We start from the raw sequence: 24,741 nt of genomic DNA, 5'->3' as shown, positions 1-24,741 counted from the left end.
CTTTAAAAAAAAAAAAAGACTGATAAATGCATGTTGGTTCCTTTCTATTTATAAAATTCCCCCTACATATTAATGAATGTGTAATATAAATTGAAAACAAGGTAGAAGTAACAACTTTCTCTTCATCCATACAAAAGGAGTATACACATAGCTTTAAAAACCAGAAACAAGCACTTTCAACTGTATTTAAATTTATTTCTTCTAGTATTTACCTCATTGACTACCTAATATATATCTCTCGTGTCTTCCAAGTCATCATTTCAAGATATTAGCTACTAATTCCTGTTATATCAGGTAAGAAATTAACTTTCTTAAATCCTTCATTTTCCTTGATATAATAACTGTTTCCTTTGATATAATAACTTACGCTCATGTCCTCTTGTTAAATCAGTGGTTAGAAATTATACTCATGACTTTTTACAATTTTCTAGGCAATTTCTCCAACTTTGTCTTTGAAATCCCCGAACTTTTTTTTTCTCATAGTTTTATTATCTTAGAGCTCTTTATTATTTGATGGTTTCTCTTTTCATTTTGAAAGTATGAGGGGTAACAAAAAATGTAATCTCTGCATCTGAGAAGAGATTCAGTTACATGTTTGAAAAGAATGGGTATCACAGAATTCATAAGACTAAAGGTGAGTATGGTTGAGGGAGGAAGAAGGTAGCGATGTATTGCCACTTGTGAGAATGTTGACATTCTACTGGTTGACACCCAGAGTTCTTACACAGTAGAAGCTTTCAGTGCTTGGAGACTTTTAGCTGTTAGAATCCGAGTCTCTTGGAGATGATGGAAGAAAACCTCCCATGATTTAGTCTTCAAAATTCAGGCTCCCTGGTGGCCTAGGGTGTTAAGTCTCAGCGCTATCATCGCCATGACCTGAGTTTGATCCCAGGCCAGGGAGCTAACCCATATATGGTGCAGCAGACCTCTCCTATCTTGCCCACTCTCCTCTTGGCAGTGTATTTCAGTAAATCCACCTGTTCTGCTTCCCATTCTGTCGCTGGTGAATCCTCTTTCCCTTGTACTTCTGGCCTGCACCCCAGTTCTTATACACAAAAACAAAGTTTTTAAAAACTCATGTATTTTTACATATTCTTTTAATTCTAAATCTTGCCATAATCTTAAAACCTGAACTTAACTTGCTTGTTTTCCTAGGCTAACGGTGTTCTTATCAATTTAGTACATTATATCTTGTATTTTTATGGCAAAGTTTACAATGTATGTGTGTATTATCTTTACCTCAATTACAGACAATCCTAATACAGTATTTTTTAGAGTCAGTGAATTTATTTGTTGAATTTAAACTGCTGTAAGCTAAGAATGCTTTCAAATATAACTGGGAAATATAAATGATTAATACTATCAAAATGAAATATAGTGGGAAATGTCAGAGTATACCTTTAAATCATTCCCAGAAGGTTTTATTAAGAAATTCTCTACAGGGGCCTCCCTGGGGGTGCAAGAGGTTAAGTCTCAGCACTATCAAGCTATCTCCAGCCACTGCAGCGTAAGTTCAATCCCTAGCTAGGGGCGTTAACCCACATGGCGAAGCAGACCTCTCCTGTCTCACCCGTTCCTCCCCACCCTGTCTCTGGTGAATCCTCTCACCACCACCACCACCATTCTGCTCCATACCTCTGACCTATACCTCAGTTCTTGTATGCATAAATAAATAGAAATAAATCTTAAAAAATTCTCTACAGATTCAATAAAGTTTTTTATTTATATCAATATTAATTCTCTCACTCACTCTTTCATATTTTGGAGCAAGTGGAATACCAGCAGATCAGACTGATTTATGTATGGACAACAAAATTTTGAACTTAACATGGAGAATACAGGGTAGAATTCAGGATTATTTTCTTTAGTTACAGGAATAGGCTATTATACAATTTTTTTTTTATAATTTCAGTAGATCTGGGGTCATCTCAATGTTTACAGTTGTTTTACTGAATGTACTGAAAGAGATTCATTCATTTTCTTATCCTAAAGGACCAAATGTGATGAGATAAAATACCAGTTTTAAGAAGGGATCCTTCCCCCACATGGTTTGGGGAACTGAATAGTTTCAATAACTGAAGGTTATCCTTTGTTTGCTTGTATAATAGACAAAGTAAAGGAGCAAAAACAGAGTTCATAGTCTGAGGGGTAAAGGACTAAAAGGAAAGTTTTTCAATCTGGGAGACAGTTTTATATCAATTTGAGAAAAATAACTGGAGTAATTTTAACTACGTACTGTAGGCTTAAGCTAGACTTCCAATAAAGAGTACTAATTGGACAATCAGTGACTCCTGAAAAGGCAGCTCTTACCAGGTTATTAACTGGTAATCAATTTTGATTAATGATATTGTATGGTAGAAAAGCAAAGCTGAGGCTGCTAAACTGACCAGGAAAGCACATTTCCCCCCCTTGTATTGAAGAGCAGCTGCCCTTTAGGAGCAAGAAGTAATGGGGTGCCAAGGCAACCTTCACTAACATCTGGTTGATTGCTAATTTTAGGAAATATTTCAGAAATTAGAGTCAAGAATTTCTTCATTTACCTTTTTCCTCCAATGGGAAGACCCTATTGAAGTGATACATCTATGTTTAGCTTTTCAAGTAGTTAAATTCTTGACAATCCAACAGAATACTGATATTAATATTTATCAGTTGAGTATCTATGGCATGGAGGCAATATTATGTATTGATTAAGAGCTAAGCTCTGTAATTGAACTCTTGGGTTTGGTCCTCACTGTATCATTTACAAATTTTGTGATTTTGAGTAAGTCATATAACCTTTCAGGGCCTCAGTTTTCTTATCTATAAAATGGGAATAGTAAGTGCTCCATCCATGTTAGCTGCTGTTAACATCATTGTTATTGATTTCATTGGCTGATCAATGACTGTAGGAAGAATATGAGGTCTATTGCACCCATCATTAGCCCATTTTGGGATCCTTCTCACATCAAATATGATGAGTGAGATAAATGAGCAAACCACATAACCTAGTGGCAGGAAGTATTTCCCATCAGTTTAATTTTTTTATTTCAAAGTAAAATTGCTTTACAAAGCTGTTTAGGATTTAGAGGTATGGGTTAACATCTCTTCAGACGTATATCACTACGCTATGCCCACCACCACAGTACTCTCCAGCAGTTTCCCAGTGAATATTAGTGACCTTAGCTCATTCTTTCTCATGCATTTTTTTTTTCCTAGATCATTACCTATGAAATCAAGGTCTTCCAGCTTACAGTTGTGATTCCTTTCCATTGTCTTAGGCATTTAGCTTGGCGACCTGGTCTGTGACAAATTGAGGGATTTGCTCCAACATTCTTGGAATGTTCCTGAGCAGGCAATATTTATTCTTAATTAAGACAGTGCTACAAAGGAGCAGGGAGTCATGGAGTTATATCACTGCGTTGGAGAGAAAAGAACTAAAAAGAAAAGCCAGAGGCTGGACATCTACAAAACAGTGCAGCTGGCTTTGTTGGCTTTGTTAATTAAGTTGGCTTTGTTTAATTCAAACTTCTCAGAAGATTTTCCTTGCCTGAGTTAGGTTTGGTAGACCCTCTGCTTAAGGGTGTCACTTAGCAATGAGATTTTGTGGCACCCAGTTCTCAAAGAGTCAAGCAACCCATCAATTTCCTGTCTCCTTCTCCACCAACCCCGAGCCACCATCCAGAAACTCCTATTAAACAATTGTGTGCTGGAGGGAGGGACCAAAGACAGGGGACAAAGTTTAATCATTGAACTAAACAAGCTGAAAGTATTTTATCTGTAGCACCTACTTTCCGGGAGGTCTCCAGCCTCAAGTGGAAGTGGGCAGTACTCAGAGACGTGAGGAAACACTGTTCAGGAATCTCTGACCAGCTCAGAAGAAGCCGAACTTGGAGAAAATGTTTGCTGTACACTTGGGAGCATTTTATTTTGCCAAGCTGAAGGAGGATCAGCTCAAGAAGGTAAGGACTCACAAAGCTTCAGAGATGCCTAATTCATTCTTCACTGACAGAACTGATACCTTCCTACTTCTGAAAGAATTTAAGAGAACTCATTAGTAAAGATACAGGGAGCAAAGAACCAGTAAAAACACTCAGAGGCTGGGTATTGCATATTATCCTGAGTTTTGATTTACTCAGAACTTCTGATAGATTTGGCATGGGAAGGGGATGAAGAGAAACTCTAGAAATCTGGAAGACAGTTGTGTTTGTTGTAAGGGACATTTGCGGGGTGGGGGGAGACTACAAAGGAAAAGAGTCATTTTGAAAGAAATGTTGAGAACTCTAAAGTAATTTGCATGATTCTTAATGTGTTTGAAAGAATATAGACACCACAAGGAATGTGAGCTTTTAATGTGCAATAATTGAAATATTTACTGTTAGCATGTACTTCTTGCCAAGAGTGTGGTGTTCATTATTTTTCCACTTTGCCCAAGAAACCCATCAATAAAATTCATTCCAGAGTGGGCAAGTGAAGAGATATCAAGGTTCAACTAGGGACCATAAGCATTCTTTTCTGCATACTGGTATGACCCCAGCTGTGGCTGTGTTCACAGCATCTCTCAATTTATAGATAACAGAAGTCCTCCCAGCAGGCTCACTTAGCCAAGGCCACCCAGGTTTTAAGGTGACTGGAGGATGAAATTGAAGTCACTGATTCCTCCAGCATTGATAGAGCCACTATGCCTCTTGGCTTTGTAAACAGAGAAAAGCCTGGTCCCTTACAGCCCTCAGGGGTTGGCTGGGATAAAATTACACTAAATTTTGTCCATTATAGTTGAGTCAGAGGTTATAACAAATATTAAAACACCGTAATTCAAGGAGATTTAACCTGTGCTAATTTTCACTTGTTGATTAGATTCACAGACCCCTCTATTCACTTGACAAGGAGGTAGAAAAGTCCTATACAGCACTATGTAGGAATTCACTTCCTGATACTACCTCCTCAGTAAAGTTGCTACCTGCATGGTGTTTCTCTAAACCCCAAGGGAAGCACTTTGGAACCTTCACATCTTTGGTTCTGCAAATTAGTTTTATTTCCTTTGGTCTCTGTGGTGGTTAACCTTTTGTTATACTCTACAGCCAGAGTAGGCATGTTTGTCCATCAGCCCAGATGCAAACTCAGGAGGCCCCTTTGACTTGAAATGCATCCTTTATCGATCTGTTCCAGATACTTCTGCTTCCAAGGTAGCCTTTGTGAAAGCCTAGAGTTGGCTCTTCCCTCTCTCTATAGTAGGTAAGAAAACATCAGAGAGTGAGTGGAACAGATATAGTCAGAAGCACTTTGTAGCTACGTTAGGGAGAGGTGTCACCAACAGGTGGCAGGAAGTGTATGGAGGCCAGTTTATGGGTTGCTGGGTGAGTCACAGATTCTGAGAACACTAGCTCAGTCACTCCTCCACATGGTCAAAGGCATAGGCTCCTCTCTCCAGGGTCAGGCAGCCAGTTCTCAGTTTCTATGCTTCCTGCCTCTACAGCTGTTAGGATCCTGGGCTACATACTTTGAAGGTTACTATTCAAGACTCTGAAACAATTTTGGAAAATCTCTCCATACCAACATTAAAACGAAAAAAAAAAAAAAAAGAAAAAAGAAAAGGAATTAGGAAAGGAAACCTCTCTGACAGCTTCTCTTCCAATTCAATATATTGACATTATTTGACCTATTGATAACATTGCACTGGGCTGGTCAGTGACCTGCAGATTGTTCTCATAAGAGAAGGTCTGGTTAGATTTTCAATGTGTACCTTTTACAGTTTGGTGAGTCAACATTACAAAAAGTGGAAATGTTACCTTTCATCCTTCCCTTCTCACAAACACTGTATTTGCTGTGTGGAAACCCTTGTAGCCTTTTTTTTTTAAATGATGTATGCTTTTACAATTATACATACAACTCTGATCTTGTGTCCTTCACTTATAGTTATATTGAAACCACATTTCTCTATCATTTCTGTAATTATCATTTTAATGTCTTTCTACTTTTAAATCAAATTGGATATGCTAAAATTGAAACTTTGCCCTCTTGTTGGACATTTGCTACTTTCAGAAACATTTTTTAACAATGAAGATACTGCTATAATGGTGTGGTAACATATATTGGAAGAGGGGTGACCCTCTCCCCCTCTAAATCATATACAGTGTTGTGTGCTAATATCTCAATAAAAAAATTATGCAATAAGTAATAAGATTGCAAGATAGAGATACTGATATGTATTTAATGTTCTCCATCTTTGGGATTATTTCCCAAAGACAGATTCCCTGAAATGAAATGACTATGTCAAGGAGTTGAACCTTTTTATGACTCTGAAGTCATAGGGAACCTTTGGACCAGTGATTTCCAAAGTCCCTTCCACCTCCCACATTCTGTGATTCACCAGCTCTGAGCTTATATTTTTTTACTTTGCTCTTTCTGAATTAAATGTGCAGCTTGTTGGCTCTTTTTGGGTTGAGAAGATAACCATGTTATGAGTTGTCACTCCAAAAATGGGCTTGAGTTTTTGCAAATCAAGTGCCCTCATTTACCTTTGTTTAGAGCCTACAACATGTGTGCCTGGTTACACAGGCCCCAGATCGCCTGGATTTAAACTATCTTTCCCATCTCAATACATTTTTCTTCCTTTCTAGCTACTGTACCAGGTGCTGTGGAAGATACAAAGAAAACAAGACATTGTTGCTAAGTTCTTTGTCATCACTTCAATTCAGTGAAATAGCAGTAGCAGTCATCCAAAGTTCTAAACTGCAGCTCCTGATGACCCCAGTGGGGCCTCAAACCATTACTTACATAGAAGGGATGACACTAGGGGGACGCCCAGAGAAACTCTTTATACTCTCAGGCTGAGCGAAAATGAGCAATAAATTCAGGGGTATTGTTTGAGGGGCTTTGAGATGACTGAGTAGTATAGCTGTGTAGTATAGCTCACCCCTTACCCACAGTAGTATATTCTGTGTAGTATATCTCACCCCTTACCCAAGTCCCAATTACTTGGATCACATCCCTTCTATTGCTTTTCTCAAGGCATGGGTGGCTGTGCCAACCAATTAGTCATAAATAGACTCAGGATGAAGCATGACCTGGTTCCATCTTATCTTTTCAAATATGCTGAAAGCCCAATTGTCCTTATTTGTTAATGGCTCTGTAATGGTTTTCTGGCCTCTCGCTGGCCCCCCAAATCCTTGCAGCCTTAGGCTATTTCACTGTTTTTGTATCAGTCCAGGGTTGAGCTGGGAACCCTGCCCTTTAGCCCTGGCTGAGGGCTGGGAACCTGTCCTATCATAAAGATCATGTGTCATCTGCACTTTGGGTGTAATGTGTTGGACTTATGGATCCCACACAAAGCTGTGAACCAAACCAGGTTTTGGGCCAAAGAGTGTGGAGTCTGCATTGTAGTGTCAGTGTTGCCTTTTACCAATGGCTCTTCTAAAGCTGCTGAATCACCTTGAGCATTGGATCCCTCATCTCTCAATTAGAGATAGTAATTTTGGTCTTACCTGGTTGCCTCAAGGGAATTTATGGAGTGAAGGTGAGGTGACACACATGAAAGCCTTTCAGAGATTGCAGTGCATGTTCTTAGCCTTAGATAAAAGAGTAGGAGAACACTTCCTCCTGGAACAGGCCAGGATCAATTCTCCTTTGACCTGGATGGCAGAGAAGCCACTCAGTGTAAAAGTATGTGTGTGGGGGGTTAGATTCAAGGTGCCTTTGCTTCTAGCCCTCCTACTCCATAGATAATCCATCCCAGTGAACTCTGGAAATCCAGGCTCCACCACTGATTGACATTAACTTGGGGAAGAAAGCTTTTCTGCTATTCCTGATGTGACATATTACCTTCAAATAGGCTGAGTACAGTTATAGTGACTTTTATAACTTTTTACCCCTCTCCCTCACCTCCTACCCCACCACCACACACACACACGCACTGGGCCAGGGGTCCTATGTCCCGATTTCCTGGTAAGTTGAGTGATGGCCACTCATTTCCAATAGCAAATTTAACTGACTTTCAAATTAAATGTCATCTTAATTAGAACAATGTCAGTTAAAACACAATGAAAATTTAAAGGACTAGATTTTAGCGATTGCAATGGGTACCAGGATTTTAGCTCTCAGCTTCCTAACAGCCAATAAACAAAGGGAAACATTTAGCTATATAGTCATCATTGGACAACAGAAAGTTTCCATGTTTGGGAATTGAAGTTTCAAGCTATAGCTTGTCTCCAGTGGAGAGATCCTGAATGGGGAATTACAATTTCTGAATCCTTCTTAGTTCTTGTCTCTCCATTGTCCCATGAGGAAAAGCGGGGAATTATTTCTCAGAGTTTGCCCTTTAGAGAAATAAATCCTCACCTCCCCAATCTTCTATTCCATTTTGTTCTTCCAACACCTTGCCTTGTCCCCAGCTAGATGAAGAGTCAGGCAAGGGACTTTTGGGCATCCACATCACAAAGCTGTCTACATGGTCAGAAATGCAGCTTTGTGGAAATTTGTAGACTTGACTGGAGTGCAAGTGCAGCCAACCATGGTCACCCCGGTGTTTGTTCCAGGTCGACAGGTTCCTGTACCATATGCGGCTCTCGGATGAGACCCTGCTGGACATTATGGCCCGGTTCCAGGCTGAAATGAAGAAGGGCCTGAGGAAGGACACCAACCCCACAGCTTCAGTGAAGATGCTGCCCAGCTTTGTCCGAGCCATTCCAGATGGCTCAGGTGAGTGAGGCTAGGGGGTGCCAAGGATCCTGATCTCCTAAGTTCCTTTTTAGCTAATGGAAGACTGAAGTTTGCTCTGTACCCTGGTTTCTCTCTCCAGCCCTCTCTCTTTATGTACCCCCTCCCAACTTTCCTGACAGTATTTCAGTCATACTCAACACCAAAATTCATGGACAAATACCTCCTTTCTCTCTGCCTGCCTTGGCCTCACACACTCTATTCCATTTCCTGCTGGAACATTCCAACATTCTTTCCCTGGGGAGCACCAACTTGCTCTCTGTCTCACTGTCTTCATCTGGGAAATATGCCCATGCTGGGTTAGGTGCTTGCCAGTGTTTGTATCACTGCTGGGCAGGAGAGCCTCTCCATGGGATCAGCACCCCATGAGGGAGGGTCTGTGTCTTCTTCAGTGTTCTTGTATCTGGCATAGTGCCTGAAACTTACTAGGCCATAAAGTATTTGTTGAATAATACCTGGTATTTTGCTTATAGGTATCCAGATTCTAGACTACAGATAGTAAATAATGAAAAGAAGCATGATGGAATGGAAGGAATATTAAATAACTCAAGAAACCTGGGCTCTAGGCCCAGCTCTGTCATTCCTCAGTGACCTTGCCAAATGCTTTGCCTTAGTTTCTCCATCTGGAAAATGAATTGACATATATATTAGTTTTCTATAGCTGCTATTGAAAGCTCCTATAGACTTATCAGCTTAAAACAACACAACTTGGGCCTCCCCGGTGGCGCAGCGGTTGAGCACTGGGTTGCGAAGCTGCCCGCAGCTTCTGCAGTGCCGGTTCGATCCCCGGCTGCTCCCCGGCTGCTCCCCAGCTGCTCCGCAGCCACTCCCCGGCCACTGGAGGAGGGTCCCACATGGCGCGCAGACCTCTCCTGCCACCCGCTGCTCTCCTCAGCAGTGTACTTCGGTCCTTCTGCCTGCTCTGCTCCCCGCTCTGCCTCTGGTGAATTCTCTCACCCTCCCGCATTTCTGACTGTACCCAGTGCTTGCATAAATAAATAAATAAATAAATCTTTAAAAAAAAAATCCTGAAACTCCACTTTAAAAAAAAAAAACCCACAACTTTATTTATATAAATTTATAATATTAATACAATTTATAATTTATATGAATTTATAAATTTATAATGCAGGGTAATTTCCCAACCCAGAATCAGCTGATAGGCAATTTTTATTTAGTCTATAACCTTCATTCAGTCCCCCTGCCATGCAACCTAACTCACAGAATCTGGAGCTTGGCATGTGGACATCTTGGGGAGTGGGTATTTTGTTTCCCATTGCCTAGAGGGAATCTATGAGGTTTCATCTATTTCCTCCATTCCTAGTCTTATGGGAGAGAAAGGAACTGGTACATATCAGTCATGGGGTGCTAGGTACTCACTGTCTCACACAACCCCTTTAAGAACCCTGTGGTATAACTTATCATCATGTCAGAGATTACTGAGAACCAAGTGACTTCCCCAATGTCAGGCTCGTGGTACTCCACCCAAATTCTAATAGAGGATTTGGAACTATTGAAGGAGCAGTAACTGAAATCTGGGGAGCTCTCAGGGGAGTTTTTATTGGATTAGCTGTGTTCTAGGTCCCTCTAGGACAATGCCTAGGTTAGAGGAGCTTGGCTCTGCCCTTTGAGAGGCCCTGGCAACTGTGATGGGAAAGGCTTGTTCCTTCACTGGTAGGTGGGTACTCGGGTGGACAGTGTACCACCCTGGCATAGGCTTTGGAGAGAGACAGTCCTGCTTTGAAACCCCTGCCCAGTTCCTAACACTGCTCCATGAGAGTGGTGAGTCGTCCTTGATGGGTCATCTGGGGCCATTCACAGGAAATGCCTGACTCATGGGGTATGGAAGTGTCTATCAGGGCAATCAGGACAAAGTCCTCTTGGCTCCTTCTGCTGCTTCTCCTGCAAAGGTGTGTCCCCAGAGACAAGAGGAAGTAGTCTTTGATAGTCTGGAGGCTGCCAGGCCAGGTGTGCCTTTCTCCCCCTGGCTGCTTCAGGAAGGTTTGGAAGTGAAATTGAAACTCCTCCTCAGGCCAGGAGATGACATCTCCTTTCTCCACTGTCTTCTCAGAACCTCTCATCACACAACAAATCTCACCAGTAGTGTTGTTTCAGTGAGCTTCTTGGGCCCAGTGTCCCTATAGAGTCAGGTGGCCTTGGGCAGTCCCAGGAACACAGCACTCCTTTCACTGTCCTCATAGATGAAAGAACTTTGACCAGTGTGTCCCGCCAACTTGCGGGCTTATTAGGATGAAGTGAGGTCATGCAGTAGGAATGCTTTAAAATCTCTGAAATGTTTCAAGTCACCCCTTGCTCCTGTGAGCTGGTGGTACAATTTCATTATTACTAATAAAACCAAACAAAGCTCTCTTAATTTCTTGGGGCCTCCATTACCAATGCATGCAATTTTCAGAGAACTCCATCTGAGTTTGCCTACTGTCTATAAATTCCCCTCTTGTGGGGACCTAGCTGAGAGGGGGTAATGTGTTTGAACTGTAATTGCCTCCAGTCTTCCAGACAGGAGCTACCACATATTATTCTTACAAGTTACCTTAAAGGTATTGTGTCTTCTCTACTAGTCCTGAGGGAAGGACATAGGAAGTGGTGTCTTGTGATTGTGAGGGCCCTGCCCAGCTGCCTCCCTTCTTGGCCTTTGTCTCCAGACACTCCTGGGCCCCAGGAGGTTGAGCCTTGGGGCTGAGCCCAGGGATCCCTGAGGTAGTTGACTGATGGGCCAGGGGTGGACACTAGGACAGGGTTGCCATACTTGCCTGAGCATAAGATTCACCTGGGGCAATTCCTATTCATATGGCTTCCCAGCCACCCCCCATCCCAAAAACACGTAGAGATTTTGAATTTTAGGGAATCTGCACATTCAGTCATTGTACATCTCTGGGGAGCTGCACGAGGAATGGAGAAGGAGCAGAGGGACAAGGCCTAGCTGTGGCTTAGGAGAAGGAAAGCCCAGTGGCCAAGGCCTCCTGGAGCCCTGAAAGGTCACAGAAGGTCACCCACAGCAGGGGTTGTCAAGGAACTCACCCTCTGGGGAGGCCATATTATTATTGTTGTAAAGTCCCTGTTGCCTTTATAACTGCCTCTGTTGCCCTCTTCTGGGCACATTCTTCCTCCCTGCAGTGGTCTAGCCCGTCCTTTTCCTGGGATCAGTCATAGAAGGGAAATTGTGACGTGGTTTCCATGAAATCATGTCTTAAGTCCCTGAGTACGCAGTGAGGGGGACATTGGCTGCCAGATGTTATGCCAGGTCTCAGCGCCACTTCCTATCTAGATTATTGAACAGGAACCTCCTTTTTAATTAAAACCCTCCGATCCATCCTTGTCAGTGTCAGAGGTATTTTTCCAAAATCTCAATCAGATCTCTGCACTTCGTTGCTAAAATTATCTTTCAATGGTTCCTCCCTACCTTTTGGATAAAGCCTAAGCTCCTTGGGGTGGGGCTGACTTTCTGACTTCTTCCTGATTAATGGGAGACTACCTGCCAGCCTCACTTGTGTCACACCTCCCCCCTTCCTCAAAAGGGCAGACTCCCACGCACACCACATTTTTTTTTCCCCCCATGGTTTCCTCTCCCTGGGACCCTGGCTGTCTGATCACTGGCTCCTTCCCATCCTTCAGTATTCAAGTCTGTATCTTCTCCTCTGGGGTGTTGACTCCTGCTCTGATTTTGGTGCCCCAATGGGTGTGCTCCCCACGATTGGAGGGCTTGTCCAACTGGATGGAAATGCCTTATTTATTTGTCTAGTTCTGATGAACTCTCCAGGGATGCCTCACTTTTTTTTTTTTGTATTCCTTGTGCCTGGCAAATTACTTGGCACAGAACTGGTACTCAGCCAATGTTCCTACATGAATCATGTGGTCTATCCTTACTTCCTATGTGACAAGATAGCATATGTGGAAGCACCCTGATACATGATGAGTGCTAGTCTAAACTGCATAGAATTAGGTCCCTGGCCCCCTCCCCCAATGACAAACAGCTTCATCAGGCTCTTTTCAGAGTTGATCTGGGGAGATAAGAATCTCCCTTTCTAGTTATTGCCACAAAAAACAAAAGATGCAGCTAATTGGGTCTGCAAATGAGTGCTCTATAAACCTTTGCAACTCTAACTGTGGTCCACAGACCCACAGCAAGAGCAGTTCCTTGGAGCTTATTTAGAAATGCAAAATCTCAGGGCCTCCCCTGTGGAGCAGTGGTTAAATGCTGGGCTGCGAAGCTGCCCGCAGCCTCTGCAGCGCTGGTTTGATCCCTGACTGCCAGGCGAGGGTCCCACATGGCGTGACAGACCTCTCCTGCTGCGCCCGCTGCTCCCCTCAACAGTGTACTTTGTCACTGTTCTGTTCCCCGCTCTGGCTCTGGTGAATTCTCTCACTCTCCTGTGACTGTACCCAGTGCTTGTATAAATAAATAACTAAATCTTTAAAAAAAAAAAAAAGAAATGCAAACTCTCAGCCCCACCTCCACTGAATCACAATTTGCACATTAAGAGAATTCTCAGAGCTTCACATAAACACAACCCAAGTGCCCCAATGAATAAAGATGTGGTATATGCACAATGGAATACCACTCAGTTATAGAAAAAGATAAACTCTTTCCATTTGTAATAAATGGATGGAACTGGAGGGGATTATGCTCAATGAGATAAGTCGGAAGGAGAAAGACAAATATTAGATGATTTCACTCATATGAGGAACATAAAGAAATAAAACAAAAGACAGAAAAAACTAAACTAAAACAAACTCTAGAAATCAGGATTATCAGAAGCGGAGGGTGGGCACTGAGGACCCAGTGTACCAGGAGGAGGATTATGGGTGCTAGAGTAGGAGGAAGGTATCATAACATACATGTGAAGAGGTGTGAGCCCATAAACCATAAACCTTAAATCATATAGAATGTTGTAAACAGACATTACCTCAATAATAAAATAATATAATTGAAAACATTTTGAGGGAACTGCTCTACACCAATGCTGTCATGGGGGCCTTACTGTAGCGCTTTGGTTGCCAGGAACAGACAAATTTAGTATAGCCAGGTCAGGAAAGGAGATTTGTTGTATGAGGACTTATAGACCAAAAGAGCCCTCCAGGTGCTCATGGGAATCTGAGAGCAGGAACTGTGGCACACTCAGGCTGCTGGGGACCTGGGAGTCAAGAATTCTCTTCCGTATGGCTTTGGACTATATGCATGTGGCCACCTTGGCTACCCAGCTGATCTCTGGTTTGGGGGACACTTTCATTTCAATTTTTACCACCTACTAGCAACTTCCCACTGTGTTTTATTTCACATTTCACCAGGAAGGAATCTGGATGGTCAACCTGGCACCCTATATCCACGCACCTGTGTCTAGGGTCACATGTACAAAACAAGGCCACTTGAGTGCTGGATTTGTGGGCATGGCATTTCACTTACATATGTTTTGGGCATATATTATGAAGCAATCCTGGTCATGCAGTCATTTTCCAGACACATAATTCTATACAAAGAATTATTGTTTCAATCTGAGTTCCCCACCCCAATCTGTGACTGACTCTGAAGACACTGACAGGGCTCCTGGGCAGGAATTCTGGCTGGACCTTGAGTAGACTCCAGGATCCTCAGTGGTGGGCTGCCTCAGCCCAACACATGTGTCATTTCTACCTTTTTATCAATAGCATCAGTCTTGAACTGGGTGGGGTCGTATTCCATTTCTTCCTTTTGGAGTGACTCTTGCCCAAAATATTGAGCATCCTTGTCTCCTAAGGGCCATCATTTGGTCCCTGTCTCCCTTCCCTCCTAGAGTATTTCCTCTCTGCCAGGAGACTGAGACTTGTGTGGGCCTGGTTTCCCTTCCCTGCCTAGCCTTGTCCCTTTTCCTTCATGCTGTATCTGCATTCCCTCCCTCCATCTCTCCCCCACCTCATACAGTTACTCCTCATTGTAGTATCCGCTTTCTCTTCCCAGGTGTGGCATGTTAGAATTGGCTTCACCCTAAAAGCCCATTTAATCCACCTTCTTGAAGTCAAATCACATTTCTCCAGATGAACACATTTTTTCCCCCACAGCATAGCCTTGTGGGAAGGGCTCATGTTGCAGAGTCAGACAGACTTGGTCACATCCCAGCTGTTCCCCTTAATATGAGGGCTCAGATCTATGGCTTCACTTTCTGAACCTCAGCAAGTCGGCCTAATGATACCTAGCTGTGGGGTGGCTGTGAGAATTAATACATTTTTGTGTATTCATTTATGTTTATGTCCAACTTCTAATGCAGAGCTCACTATACAGTAGACTCTCAGTAAATCACAACATTTGGTTTATTTTAATAGAAAATGGGGAATTTCTTTCCCTGGATCTTGGAGGATCCAAATTTCGAGTCTTGAAGGTAAAAGTCTCTGAAGAGGGGAAACCAAATGTCCAGATGGAGAGTCAGTTCTACCCGACACCCACTGAAATTATCCGAGGGAATGGCTTGGAGGTACCTGGGCAGGGGCCTGTGTGGGTTGGGGGAGGCGTTGGCATCACGCTTGAGTGACCGTGCCTTAGCCCAATGTCCTGTGCTTGCTTTTTTCCTGCAGCTGTTTGACTACGTGGCTGACTGTCTGGCAGATTTCATGAAGAACAAAGGGTTAGAAAATAAGAAGCTGCCCCTTGGCCTAACTTTTTCTTTTCCTTGCAGACAGACTAAGTTGGAAGAGGTAAGGTCAGTGTCGGGGAGGGGAGAAGCAGTGCAGGATTTGGGGCTTGGGGCTGGAGAAAGTGGGCATGTGTAGGAGTCAGACTGGGCACAGGAGGGAATCAGTAGGAGTTTTCTTGCTTGTTTTTGTCTTTTTCTTTTTTTTTTAAACAATGAGGTGGAAATATGAGACAGAAAACTTGTTAATGCAACTGCCTCATTTTACATTAATATGGGCATGGCAAAGGGAAACAGAATGGCTTTTACCTTCAGCTCAGTGTCTCCAGGGAACTCCAGGAGAGCTTGTTAGCTGTACTTTTCTGGACCCCACCTGGAGTTTCTTCATCAGTAGGGCCCTAGATTTGCATTTCTAACAGGTTGCCAGGTAATGCTGCTGCTGGTCTTGTAACCACTGACTAGCAGGTAGAATAAGGGTGGGAAGACTCAGGAATCTCATCTACTAAATTACAGTGAGGCCTTAGGAGGAGGGTTGAGGTGTGATCATTGGAATGACAGTGTTGTTGAGCAGACATAGCACCCAGGACTCACAGTCTCAGCTGTGTCACTGGCCAGCTGAGGGTCAGTCAATGCATCTTTGTGTGCTTCAGTTTTTCCATTTGTAAACTGGGAGAAGTCAAACCCAATCTCTGGTGAATCTTTGAAAATAAATAAGTTGCCACATAAGAGGACAATGAGATTTCTGGAGTCAGGGGATTATGATCAAGAGTTAATATAAAGGAAGGAAGGGAAAAAAGCCTTTCTCATTAAAGTCTAATTGAATTACTCGTATTTTATAAAATTTCCTTCCAAGTAGCCTTTCAATGAAGTCTAAAGTTAAGCCACAAGAAAATGCCTTAGAAATCATCTCTGAGTGTGGATTTGTACAGCATAGCTATTTATCCGTGGTTCTGCTATAGATATAGACTTTGTGACACTAAGACAAGAATGGGTCTAATCAGTCATGTAAGCGCAGAAGAAGGTGGGAAGAAGAGCCTTCATGAAGAGTAAATGTGGCTCGGGGATTTCTTTGTAAAATTAAAAATGATTGACGAAGCTATGACATGGGGATAAAAGCAGGAAGTCACTTTGTTGTATTTAAATGAGGGAACAGAAAAGTTTTAGCTAAAGAGAAATTTCTTTGTGTCTGTGTGTATTTCGACAATAAAGTGGTAATATTTCAAAACAGGAAAAAAAAGAGAGAAAAGAGGTTAGGATTTGAAAGTTTTAAAGAATAAAATAGAAATCATTTTAACTTCAATCTTCACAGATACCCAAACTAGAATTGTTGGGTTTCCCTTCTAGTCATATCTATATTGAAGATTGATGTTAAGCTATATATGTGCAGTTTTAAAAAATAGTTTTATATATTGATATGTTTTTAGTTAGCATTATATAAAGACCCTTTCCCCGACAGACCTCATGTACCGTTTTTAGGAGTGGGTTATCACCCTGCAATCTCTCAATCAGGTGAAGCAGGGATGTAACCATAGCCAGTGAAGGTCGAAGTTACAGGGATATGCCACTAGGTGGCAGTGTGGTCCAGGGGGAGAACCAGGTGGCCTGTGGGGAGTCCGAGGTCAGCCATCTCGTGGGGCAATCTTCTCACAGTGACACCATGGGAATTTCCTTCCTTTTAAAATCTGTATCTTTTTCTGTGAACTGAAGGGTTTTGGGAGGTGTGGCCAGGGAATTCGTGCATTTGGGTTCAAATGATCTTGGCTGTGTGGCCTTGGCAAGTCTTTCAACCTCCCAGTTCTCTTCCACTCCAGAAAATTCTGATTGCTTGTTACTTCAGACATGGAATTATTGGGAAATACTATTTTAAAATAAATAATTGATAATTTAAGTCGAAAACCACTTTTTTTAAAGTTGAAATTAAATTCCTGGGGGTGTCCTACAAGGTAACAGCATGTTAGTTCTGTTTTATGGACAAACTGTATTCTGCACACATAACTTGTATCTACTTCATGCCTTTATTCTCATCAAGGCAATCCTGTAACAAAGACAGCGGAGTGATATCTCCATTTAACAGATGAATGAGGTGAGGCTGAAATGAGAGGTTAGATGATTTGTCCAACATCTTGTGAATCCAAGTGTTCTAACTCTTTAGCAATTAGTTTTTCTGCTTTAAACTGCTCAGATGAGAATAGTAAAGATGTTCACATGATTAGAAATGGCCTCTGAAGAAATATCGAAAAGACTGGAGTGATTCTGCTTAGAAAAGAGAAGGCCAATAGCAATACGTTCTAAGCATGCCATTTCTGCAGCTCATTCTCAGTGCTGAGTGTCTTCTTCATTTGACTGGATCTGAACTTTCCCCCCAGGGTGTCCTGCTTTCCTGGACGAAGAAGTTTAAGGCTCGGGGCGTTCAGGACACAGATGTAGTGAGTCATCTGCAAAAAGCCATGAAAAAACACAAGGTGAGGAATTCTCATGGGGGCTCACCTAGTCCCAACCCTTCCCTCTTGTGTGTGGACTGTCTTTTCCTGTATGTGTGTTGGAAGGAGAATCAGAAGGAGTTGACTTGAGGGAAGGTCTCGCTATAGTCCTGATGTGGCCAATTTAGATAGACCAACAGGAGAGGCGTGGTATGGGGCTCTCCACACACTGTTGAAAGGTGGCCCTGGGATCTTCCCCAATTGACTCAAGGGGTCATGGTTAGATCTCATGCTGTGTGTTCGACTGCCACCCCCACTTTTCCTCCCTGAAGCTTAAAAGATTTCTTTCTTTCCATTCAGGTTCTCAATTTCACTCTCCATTTTCTATTCATTGAATATCTCTTTGTTGAATAAATTATATAACAATCTAAATAACTGCAAAAATAAGACATGCTACTTGCTGAGTTGAAAAGTACACAAATAAATCCAAATTACTTGTTACCCTGATAGCAAGAGGAATATTTTGATATATATTCTCCCAGTATCTTTTCTCATTTAAATTGTGACAGTATTTTGAATGTGGCCTATGTTTTTCTCTTATTGTTTCACTTACTTTAAAGTGCTCCCCAGGGGCCTTCCTGGTGGTACAAGGGATTAAGATGCAGCACTATGAAGATATCCACAGCCTCTGCAGCATGAGTTCGATCCCTGGCCAGGGAGCTAACCCACATGGCGCAGCAGACCTCTCCTGTCTCACCTGCTGCTCCTTTCAGCAGTGTATTTCAGTATATCCACCTGTTCTGCTCCCCACTCAGTCTCTGCTGAATCCTCTCACCCCCTGCATCTCTGGCCTGCACCCCAGCTCTTGTATGCATAAATAAATAAATCTTAAAAAAAAATAAAGTACTCCCAAACCTTAAGAAATCATGGTACAATAACTTAAGTCAACTTGACAGCATGGGAAACCCTTCCTGCTGCCCATGGAGAGGATTTGGCTGAGGTGGTGAAGATGTCCTAATCGACAAGGAATTTGGTGTTTTCTCCTGGAAATGTTATTGCTGCAGAATAAATATGCTTTCCTCAGACAAGAGCTGTAGTCCTGGTGGTCTGCTCTTCATATTTCTATTGCACAGAGGCCTTCACCTGTAAAGCAGGCACATGTACTTCTCTCTTCACTTCCTGACTGCTTTTTGTCTCCCCCAGAGCTCAGAACCTCAACAAAATTCTTTTTTCTTCTAGGCAGACCTAGCAGGCAGGATAGAATGATTGTCTCAACTGGTCACCTTCATTGCATTTGTATCTACTTGTGGGGAAAGGTAAAAGGATAATTCCTCCTTCCCACCCACTCACCCTCTGGGACTTGTATTCCAGCAAGACATAGATGTGGACATCCTGGCCTTGGTCAATGACACTGTGGGGACCATGATGACATGCGCCTATGACGATCCCTACTGTGAAGTTGGTGTCATCATTGGTAACTCATCTGACTTATTTTTTGGGGATGGGGATATGGCAAGTTGGGGCTTCTTTTCAGCAAATTCTGAGTAAATTCTGTTGATGGATATTGGCTTTTCCATTTAGGAGAAGCCACATAGGGAGGTAGAAAAATAACACAGGTATCCATGTATTCAACAAATATTTACTGAGTGCTTATTGTGTGCCAGGCCCACCATCCTATTAGACCCCAAACAGATTTTGCCTGTGTATGGGCCATTCTCCAGTACTCCAGGGTCTGAGGCATTTCCTTGGAGTGATTTTGTATTTGAATAGTGGAATACTGCTTTACGTTGTGATAGCTAATCACATAGGATGTAGCTTATGCTAGGAATCATTTGTGGCTGGCCATGAATAAAGGCTATTTTTAGTATTAAATAAAGAGAAATATAAGTAGCTTAATGAAAGGATTTTAAGAATGACTAATGGGTTAGTTAATTTATATATTATATATTCATATAATTACTAATTTATATATAACACATAAAATATATGTCATATAATTTTAAATATATATAATATATGAATATAAATTTATAGAATTTATGAATATAATTATATATAAAAATATAAATATGATTTATATATATACACATATATACATTTACAAGATGAGGCTAACTCATCCTCCTCTTTGTAAATGTGCTTTGTCAACTTTCATACATATTCATCAGGAACTTCATCACAATTGACTCCATTCAGAAAGCAAACCATTAACACCCTGGGAAGTGTAGATTTGACATGTCAGCCTTATTCCTTACTAACTCCCAGGCTTGCCAGAGCTGTTTTCTTCAATGAGAACTAGCCTCGGGAGTGGATCAAAAGCACTTTGTGGTACATTCAGAGGACTCTCAGGCAGCTAAGAGTTCCCTGACTTTGCCCAGCTGGAGCCTCTGTCTTTGCATATTCTCTCTGATCCCTCATTCAGGCACTGGCACCAACGCTTGTTACATGGAAGATATGAGCAACATCGACCTGGTGGAAGGTGACGAGGGGAGAATGTGCATCAACACTGAGTGGGGGGCCTTTGGGGACGATGGGGCCCTGGAAGACATCCGCACTGAGTTTGACCGGGAGATCGATCTTGGCTCTCTCAACCCTGGGAAGCAACTGTGAGTCCTCTTGAGCTGTAATTGGGCATCAACATCAGAAAGTACCCAATCACTCAGGTACACTTTATACCTGGGAGGCCTTTTAGTTGTGACTAGTTATCTACCATCTGAAGTTTATGAGGCAAGGTGTGCATTTTCAGTTTCACTGGATGATGAGGAAAGTGAAGCCAAGGAAATTGAGTTATTTTCCCTAGGCCATCATCCTAATTCTTATCAACACTTCTGGAGCACATCTGTGCAGGGGCAGAGTTTGAGAAGATTGACACCAATTTTAAAAGAACTTCTACTCTGGGTACAATGTATCACACAGCATCACTTGCTACCGAGCAATCTTGCTTGAAAGGAAGAGTCAACCCATGCAGCAAACTTCATTGTCTAAAGGAACCACCACAGCCACCCCAGCGGCCTTCAGCAGCTGCTGCCCAGTCAGTCAGCAGCCATTGACATGGAGGCAAGACCCTCCACCAAAATGATTAGTAGATGAAGGTTAGCATTCTTTTTAGCAAGAAAGTATTTTTTAATTAAAGCATGTATGTTTATTTTTAAGGCAAAATGCTATTGTATACTTAATAGATGGCAATAGTATAGCCATAACTTTTAAATGGCAACTAAAAAATTCATGTGATTCACTTTATTGCATTATTAGCTTTATTGTGGTGATCTGGAAACCACTTACAATATTTCCAAGGTGTGTCTGTGTACACTTGCATTTACAACATACATACACGGGGGCCTCCCTGGTGGTGCAAGGGGTTAAGCACAGCACTGTGCAGCTACCCCTAGCCTCTGCAGCATAAGTTCAATCCCCAGCCAGCCAGGGAGCTACCCACATGGTGCAGCAGACCTCTCCTATCTCATCCGCTTCTCTCAGCAGTGCATTTCAATCAATCTGCCAGTTCTGTTCCCCACTCTGTCTCTGGTGAGTCCTTTCACACCCCGCACCTCTGGCCTGAACCCCATTTCCTGTATGCATAAATAAATAAATCTTAAAAAAAAACCACATACACATAAAATACACATATGTATATATAAAGTTTTTTTTTTCTGCACCATTCGAGACTGTTACAAACAGAATATTTCTTTACTCATAAATACTTCAGAATATATTATCTGAAAACAAATACATTTTCTTATATAACTACAGCATAATTATCAAAATTAGGAAATTAACAATCAGTTCTAATATCTAATTTACAGAGCTTATTCAAAATTCACCAGCTGTGCCACGAATGTCCTTCATAAAAGAAAAAAACAAATGTCCCGATCTAGGCTTCAATCCAAGATCATACATTGCGTTTTGCTGTCTTTTAGCCTTCTTTAATATGGAACTTGAATACTTAGTATACCTGTTTTTCATGACCTTGCAGCATAGAGGCCAAATATCTTACAGAATGTCCCTCAATAGGGATTCATCTGATGTTTTCTAATGAGTAGAGGCAGATAATGCATTTTTCCAGGGCATCATGTCAGAGGCACATGATGTTTGTTCCATTACTGGTGATACCAACTTGAATCACTCGGTTAAGGGAATATCCCGGTGTCTCCACATAATGTTTTTATCATCCCTATAATGAATAAATATATGGTGAAAAGATACTTTAAGACTATGTAAATATCCTACTTCTCATTCAATGTTCACTCCAGTTTTAGCATCTATTGGTGAATTTCTAAATCCCTTATTCCTTCTATGCATATTACTTGTTATTCTACTGTAAGGAAGCACTTTCTTTTTTTAAAATATTTTTTAAAATTGAGGTAATGTTGGTTTTCATTATCATTTATAATTTGGGAATAGAGGATATCCACCTTCATGTGTTGTTATTATAGTTCCTCCTCCACCAAAGCACCCATAGTCCACCACCGTATTTCGTTTGCTGCCTTCCCACTTTGTTCTTGCCCCTCCCCTTCTTCTCTGGATTCCTCAGGTCTACAATAAGCTTTCAAGGGTTAGTTTTCAAGTTAGGTTTTATCTGGCCGGTTGTTTGTTTTCTCTATGTTCCACTTATAAGTGACCCCACCCAGTATTTGTCTTTCTCCTTCTGACTTATCCTGCTTAGCATAATCCCTCTAGCTCCATCCATGTTGCTGCAAAGTAGTACTCCATTGTGTGTAAATAACACATCTTTTTGAGCCACTTCTCCATTTTGGGCATTTTTTTAGATTTTTTTCCATATCTTAGCTATTGTAAATAGTGCTGCTATGAACTTGGGTGTGAGGTTTCCCTTTGAATTAGTGTTTTTTTGTGTTCTTTGGGATACCCCCATAGTGTCTTCCAAAGGTACTGAACTGGTCTGCGTTCCACCAACAATGTATTGGGTTATTTTTTTCTCCATATCCTCACTGGCCATTGTTGTTTCTGGTCTTTTTGATGTAGGTTATTCTTATAGAAGTGATGTGGTATCTTGTGGTTTTGATTTGCATTTCCCTAATGATAAGTGAGGAGGAACAGTTTTTCATGTGCGTCTTGGCCATCTGTATTTCTTCTTTGGAGAAGTGCTCTTCTGCCCACTTTTTGATTGGGTTGTTTGTTTTTTTGTTGAGTTGTATGAATTCTTTGTAGATCTTTGATATCAGCCCCTTGTTGAATGTATGATATGCACATTTTTCTCCCACCCAGTAGAGCACCTCTGGAAGAGCTTTTTATATCCTCCATTTATCTGTTTATATTATTATAGACTCATGGATTATTTTTTATTTAATGAGTTATTATTTCTTCCTATCATTATTTATTTTAGCACTCACACTTTTTCAGATTTGACCATTGGAATCCTCTTCAAGCTGTCCCTCTCTAAAATACTTCCTATTTTCTGGCATTGTAAGATGCTACAGGTTCATTATACACTTCCAGACACAGCCCTGGAAACAACCATTTGTCCAGAAAGCTCTGGTGAACAAAGATTTTACATCCATCCAAATACTAGCACTGCATACCCAGAAAGTAAAGCTCTGCTCTGGTTATACCTGCTCTTTTGAGTAGTAGTTATGGGTCAAGGAAGTGATACCCATTTTTTGGACTTTATTATTTTCACTCTCTCTGTTTCACTAGAAATAAATCCCATTTCTCCAAAAGTCGAGCTGGACTTTTTAAAATTATTGGTATTCTGTTTCTATAATGTTCTAAGACTTTTAATAATAAAATAGATAAAGCTGATTATGAAATAGGTTGTTCTTGATTTTGTGTCATATTGTATTTGGAGAATAAAAATTATATTTAATATTTTACCTGGGAAACAATTAGTAATTGCCTGTTGTTTGCAGACTCAAAGTTAAGGTCAGGTAACCTTGTGCAATATTCCATTTATATCATTGTAGAAACTTGCTGGGACCATCCAAGCCCATCTCATAAACAAAGTATTTTTCTCTTTTGAAGTATGATGTAGGAGTTGAAACCATCAGAGTCTGAAATTTGGATTTGTCATGCCATGGTTAGGTGATCTTGAGACTGTATCTGATGTCTCTGAAGTTGAAGTTCCTTATGCCCAAGATGAGAATGGCAGGAGAGATTCGAGATAAAGCTCCTTGGAATCAAGTTCTTTGTGAGCAGGAAGGAATCTTAAATCTCCTTTGTTTAACCCTCTCCTTTGATCATGTTGTTAGTGCTGTGCAGAGAGGATGGGGGGCTGCCAAAGGCACACCATGCTGTGACAGTACTGAGGCCTCCTGACCTGTGAAACACCTTCCACTGCCCATGGGCTTTGGGAAAGCATGCTGCATAATCAAAGGCATTGCTTCTAATCATCTGTTCACCAAATTGTAGGTTTGAGAAGATGATCAGCGGCCTATACATGGGTGAACTCGTCAGGCTCATCTTGCTGAAAATGGCCAAGACTGGCCTCCTGTTTGGTGGCAAGATATCCCCCGCTCTCCACACCAAGGGCAAGATTGAAACGCAACATGTAGCTGCTATGGAGAAGTAAGCTGTTGCCTCGACTCTGCAGAGGGTGTGGGTGGGTGGTCATGGCAAGGTATGCTCGTGGTAGTGAAATAGCAGATAGGACCAGTTCTTCCATCTTTGCCATGACAATTTCAGACCTGGACATGGCTGCAGGTGGGTTAGCCATGTCTGCTTTGACTCAGACGTGGTGTTCTTATTGTTTTTATCAGCCAGGGTTGCTGCTATCAAAGACACATCACCTCCTCATACTTTGCTGCATTCTTATTCCCTGTCACTTTTCAGGGTGACAGACTCTTTTGAGAATCATTTTCAAGTTATTCTGGACCCTTTACCCCCAAAATGCATGTTTTCACACCATTTGGCTTACTGTACCAGAGCATCCTTGGACCTATTAAGGCAGTGCCTGGACTCCAAGTTAAGATGTCCTGTAAGAGCTTTCTCTCTCTGGTGCTGTTGGGACTGTCTTTAACTTTGATGATTTAAGGCCACTCAGACAGGTCCCTGCAATG

The 24,741-nt window shown here is 41.7% G+C and overlaps 1 protein-coding gene across 1 annotated transcript in view; it reads left to right on the top strand.

The window, feature by feature from the left end:
* Positions 1-3,875: 3,875 nt before the first annotated feature.
* The window catches only part of HKDC1 (hexokinase domain containing 1), a gene marked incomplete at both ends in the record, with an annotated part of 38,875 nt that continues 18,009 nt past the window's right edge, over positions 3,876-24,741 (top strand). The window contains 8 exons of the mRNA XM_084246196.1: positions 3,876-3,938; positions 8,511-8,673; positions 15,007-15,155; positions 15,256-15,375; positions 17,678-17,773; positions 19,106-19,205; positions 20,154-20,337; positions 24,095-24,250. Coding sequence (XP_084102322.1) covers positions 3,876-3,938; positions 8,511-8,673; positions 15,007-15,155; positions 15,256-15,375; positions 17,678-17,773; positions 19,106-19,205; positions 20,154-20,337; positions 24,095-24,250 — 1,031 coding nt within the window. The remainder of the gene's footprint in view (positions 3,939-8,510; positions 8,674-15,006; positions 15,156-15,255; positions 15,376-17,677; positions 17,774-19,105; positions 19,206-20,153; positions 20,338-24,094; positions 24,251-24,741) is intronic.

Source organism: Talpa europaea (assembly GCF_964194135.1).
Source record: "Talpa europaea genome assembly, chromosome: 10".
Lineage (NCBI taxonomy): Eukaryota > Metazoa > Chordata > Mammalia > Eulipotyphla > Talpidae > Talpa > Talpa europaea.
The sequence above is the reverse complement of the archived record's forward strand: the minus strand, read 5'-3'. Positions and strand labels throughout refer to the sequence as shown.